This window comes from Colobus angolensis, unplaced genomic scaffold (assembly GCF_000951035.1).
Source record: "Colobus angolensis palliatus isolate OR3802 unplaced genomic scaffold, Cang.pa_1.0 Scaffold35, whole genome shotgun sequence".
Taxonomy (NCBI): Eukaryota; Metazoa; Chordata; class Mammalia; order Primates; family Cercopithecidae; genus Colobus; species Colobus angolensis.
In genome coordinates, this window is record NW_012116821.1 from 8527512 (window position 1) to 8532878 (window position 5367).

At 36.2% G+C, this 5367-nt stretch overlaps 1 protein-coding gene across 1 annotated transcript in view; it reads left to right on the forward strand.

Annotated features, from left to right (window-relative positions):
• The window catches only part of SEC63 (SEC63 homolog (S. cerevisiae)), a 100159-nt gene that overhangs the window by 64551 nt on the left and 30241 nt on the right, over positions 1 to 5367 (forward strand). The window contains 3 exon segments of the mRNA XM_011952834.1: positions 763 to 855; positions 2224 to 2378; positions 3678 to 3825. Coding sequence (XP_011808224.1) covers positions 763 to 855; positions 2224 to 2378; positions 3678 to 3825 — 396 coding nt within the window.

A 5367-nucleotide genomic window follows, 5' to 3' on the forward strand; every position in this document is an offset into this window, starting at 1 on the left:
TCCCGGGCGCCGGCTGCATTTTCGCGCGCGCGGGAAGAGTTGGTGGTGAAGAAGAACCCGGAAGTGCACCATCTTGCCTCCGTTCGTCCTAACACTTAGTAATTGGTGATAGGACAGGATGCTTATGGTGGAATGAAGGAGCACTATTTAGGCATTATCATTGGAGTTGCTTTGAAATATTGAATTAACTAGTAATTCTGTTGCTAATGTTCTGTACGGATGCATAAGCATCTCTGTTTTTACTTACCTGTAAGAAGCAGGAAACAAATCATTGTTAGGTTGAGTACCAAATCCATAGGTTAATGTGGTCTTAATAGTTAACTGTTATTAAATGCAGTATAAATGAAAGAGTCTCTCTCTTTCTCTAAGTTGCCCTCTTCTTCTCTTCTGTGTCTCTCATCTCTCCCCCTGTATTTAGTTGACATATTTATTTTGACATATTTAGTTGATCGGCCCACCTCGGCCTCCCAAAGTGCTGGGATTATAGGCGTCAGCCACCATGCCTTGTTGGGAGTTGGTTTATTAAGCCTAACATTATGATATTAAAAATTTGTCTTTGAAATGTCTAATCTGAGCTAGGGTTTTATGGCTGATTTTTGACATAGTGATACTGAGGAGAAATTCTTCCATTCAATCTGTAAAATTCTGAGATCATGTGAAATATTTGTGGCATAACGTTAATATTAGTTTTGGGTCACAGTGGTAAAGATGCTTTAACTGTAAAATTAAAATGATCTTTTCAGGTTTTTTATTCTTTTGCAGATCAACAATTCATGCTAAAAAAGTGTCCTGCCCTACTTCAAGAAATGGTTAATGTAATCTGCCAACTGATAGTAATGGCCCGGAACCGTGAAGGTGAGAAGGAAATATAGTTAATTATGTTATACTTTTTATTGCAAGCATATACAGATTATACTTCATATTTTAGGATTTATGGGTACTAAGTATAATTCTGTCTGCCAGTTCAGTGAACTTTTTCAGTTTTACTCATGGCTTTTCATATTTCTTTCCTATATTTTCTGTTATTTAAAGTCTATATCACAGCCCACTGTGGGGTTTTTGTTGTTGTTGTTGTTGTTTGAGATGGAGTCTTGCTTTGTCACCCAGGCTGGAGTGCAGTGACAAAATCTTGGCGCACTGCAACCTCTGCCTCCCGGGTTGAAGCGATTCTCCTGCTTCAGCCTACCAAGTAGCTGGGATTATAGGCGTGTGCCACCACGCCCGGCTAATTTTTGTGTTTTTAGTAGAGATAGGGTTTCATCATGTTGGTCAGGCTGGTCTTGAACTCCTGACCTTGTGATCCACCCGCCTCAGCCTCCCAAAGTGCTGGGATTACAGGCGTGATAACTTAATTGTTTTATTGTTCAATTGTTTGCAAAGATTTAACATTTCCTTTTCCTTTGAATAATTTTTGAGTTAGGTCATTATTTTTTTCTAACAGTGAATTTGAAATAATTATTTAACTGATATAATAGTGATTCATATGTAATTTTTATTAATTAATTATAGACAGCATCTACCAGGGCTGGAGTCCAGTAGGGTAATCATAGCTCACTGCAGCCTCAAACTCCTGGGCTCAAGCAGTCCTTCTACCTTAGCTCTCTGAATAGCTGGAACTACAGGCGCATACCACAGCACAGAGCTAACTTTACGTTTTGTGTAGTGGTGAGATCTCACTTTGTTGCCCAGACTGGTCTGGTTTCCAACTCCTGGCTTTAAGCAGTCCTCCCACTTCAGCTTCCCAAAGCCCTAGGATTATAGTCATGAGCCACATGCCTACAGGCATCTAGCCATTTTTTTTTTTTTTTTTTTTTTTTTTTAATGGAAGGAAAAGAATGAGGAAATTTGTGATCAGTAATGGAAAGGAATACCCCTAAAAAAGGATAGTGGTCTGGTTTGTTGTTACGGGCGATGTTGGTTCTTGTCATGGTGTCATATATTGATGATACTGATACTGTCTGATAATTTACTACTATTTGAGGTGAGGCAAATAATTTTTCTTTTAAAAATCAATGGTTGTTGCTGGAAAATGTTCATTTGATCAAGTTTGTATATTTTTAGCATCTTCTCTGGTAACTTTTAAAGGAAAATCTTCCATTATGATCCTCAAATTTCAGATAACTGTTAAGGATTTAGTGTGAATTGTGTTTTTTGTGATGAATTCTATACTCCTGAACATGTAAAAAGTCCAGCCCTGTTTCTTCTTTTCCTATTCTTTCTAAGAAAGGGAGTTTCGTGCTCCAACTTTGGCATCCCTAGAAAACTGCATGAAGCTTTCTCAGATGGCTGTTCAGGGACTTCAGCAATTTAAGTCTCCCCTTCTGCAGCTCCCTCATATTGAAGAGGACAATCTTAGACGGGTTTCTAATCATAAGAAGGTAATTCTTTGCTACTTTAAAGTCAGTTTTGAGCAGTTTGTCCTGTCACTTAAAGGTAACATGATTAAAAGTTTTCTGGAAATGGTTACTATGCATTTTTTAGATTTAGAATGTCTTAAGTATTCTAAAACTTTCAGGTGGTTCTGTTAACATTTTCTTGACTAGGTAGCTGTTTTATAGTACTTTACTATTGTAAGTGGCTTTACTATTTTGGGGGTTGGTGCATTTAAACAGTCAACAGTTAGTTCCTTACATTATGTTACCAAAAATAAATGTACTGTCTACTTTCCAGTCATTTTATTCTTGGCTTAAACGTTGGGCAGTTGTTTACTGGTTAAGTATGAACAACAAAAACATTTACTAAATTAAAGACCGTCCTTATTTAGAATATGTAATCTATAGTACAAACGTGATAATGAATCTTAAGGTATAACAAAAATTTGTATAAATGAGGAAATACAAGAAACTGAAGTTCAATTCTAGTAGATTTTAAGCGTTATTTTGTATATAATAAAGTGAGCAGAGAATAGACATTGGATTTGATAGTATATTAATGTAGAATTAATAAATACATGTTGGAAATTTATATCAGAGTTCTGTGTCCTTTCAAGTACTCATATTCCCCTTATAAATTTGATTATATGCTAAGTCATAATTAAACACCTTAGAATCTGAAAGCAGAGATTTTACATGCCTCATGATCTAATCTGTGTCTTTGAAAGTGAAAAATAACTAGCACCAAAGACCTGGAAAATTAAAGAACACGCTCCTAAGTAACCATTTTGCCAAGACGGGTATTACTGCAGTGACAGCTACATTTTAAGAATAACAAAAATGAGAATATTGTGTAGTAAAACCTTGAAGGTGCACCTTTATTGAGGTTTATTTTTACTTTTGTTAGGTAAAAGTAAAGGTTTATTATTAAAGGTTTGGTAATAGTAAACCTATTAATTGCAATTAAAGGTTTTTGTTATTAAAATTGAAAATTAACCGAGGACATCAATTGACAAAGTTTTTGGTTGAGTCAAGATTCTTATTTTTTTCCCCCCAACTTTATTTTTTCTAATTTTAAAAAATAAGCCTGTATTAACTTTATAATTTAAAAATTTTTAATTCAAATTTTCTTGGAGAAAAAGGTCGTGAAATGTCATGTGGTTATTTTGTGCTTTGAAATGCACATTAATCAACATTTTTCTAAAAGTTGCTGGATTTTGTTGTAGTTAAGTTGTGAGTAATTTTCTTTTTATGAAAAGCTTTGTGAGTTAGGGAATTATGTATTTTCTTTTTTTTTTTATTCAGTATAAAATTAAAACTATCCAGGATTTGGTGAGTTTAAAAGAATCAGATCGTCACACTCTACTGCACTTCCTTGAAGATGAAAAATATGAAGAGGTTATGGCTGTCCTTGGGAGTTTTCCGTATGTGACCATGGATATAAAATCACAGGGTAAGTGGGAGGTTTCTCTGTTGAACATTGCTTCCCTTTTGATAGATTGGTTCTCATTTATTTGACTCAGGATTCTCAAAACACTGTACTTAATAACAGAACTTGTTATTAGACTTTGCAGAACTGTAGTTTACCTGTCAGATTTCCTGTGTTGGAAAATGATTTATACCTAATAGTTTGAGAAAACTGATAAGAGTCCTACTTTTATTATCCTCATAATGGGATGAAGTCTGAGAACTCTGTTCTGTAGTTCAACTTTTAGCAATTTCTTAACTTTACAAAGAATGGTGAAGACTTTCAGGCATGATAAAAGAATGAGATATTTGAAATATATTATTAGTATGAAAGAAATAGCTGCTTAGTTGTAAAATTAAATTTTTAAAACCCAACTTGCTTATGTTAATTAAATGTTGAAAATTACTGTGTTTTATGCCACATTTCATGTGTTTTTCTTACCCTACCTCTATATTTTCTTTGAGGGAAAAAAATAAAGGCTATTTTTCTACCTATATAATTGCCCTGTGTGTCTGTTTCAATATCTGAATGGTCTTAGAATACTGAGAATTAGAGACTGTCTGCTCCATTCTTCCATTGTGGTGGTGGTCTGAGCTTTAACATTCGCTAAGTTACCATTATGAGAACATTCTTTTAATTACCAAGAATACAGGGATGTATTAATAATGGTTTCTGTCTTTATTTTATTTAGTTATTTATAAATAATTTTTGAGATAGGGTCTCACTCTGTCGTCCAGGCTGGTGTGCAGTGGTGCGATTTTGGCTTACTGCATCCTCTGCGTCCCAGGCTCAAGCAATCCCCCAACCTCAGCCTCCTGAGTAGCTGGGACTACAGGTGCACACTACCATACCTGGCTAATTTTATTTTTTGTGTTTTTAGTAGAGACAGGGTTTCACCATGTTGCACAGGCTGGTCTCGAGCTTCTGGGCTCAACTGAACTGATCCACCTGCCTTGGCCTCCCACAGTGCTGTGATTATAGGTGGGAGCCACCGCGCCTGGTTTGTGTCTTTAAAGAGAGCTTATTGTCTAGTTGAAGCAATAGGATTAAAAACAAGATAAGGCCTGGGCCCAGTGGTGTCACGCCTTTAATCCCAACACTTTTGGAGGCCAAGGCAGGGGGATCACTTGAGCCCAGGAGTTCGAGACCAGCCTGGGCAACATAGACCCTGTTTTTATAAAATTTAAAACACACACACACACAAACCAAGATAACATATGTAAGTGTTAAAATGAATGACACAGACGTTGTACCATTTATTTATACAGCAAATATTGAATGCTGTGCATTCTTCTAGGTCCTGGGAAAGCCGTGGTAAGACAAAGCCTCTCCTTATTGAGCTTGTATTCTAATAGGAATTGAGGAGAGGTAAATGGCTCCCAAAGATTGGCATAATTGGTAAAGGAAGGCAGTCAGTGCAGTTTGGTTTCAGTTTGACTGGATTGTAGCATACGTGTTATGAAAACTTGGTTTGTTGGCTGGGCACAGTGGCTCAAGCCTGTAATCCCAGCACTTTGGGAGGCCGAG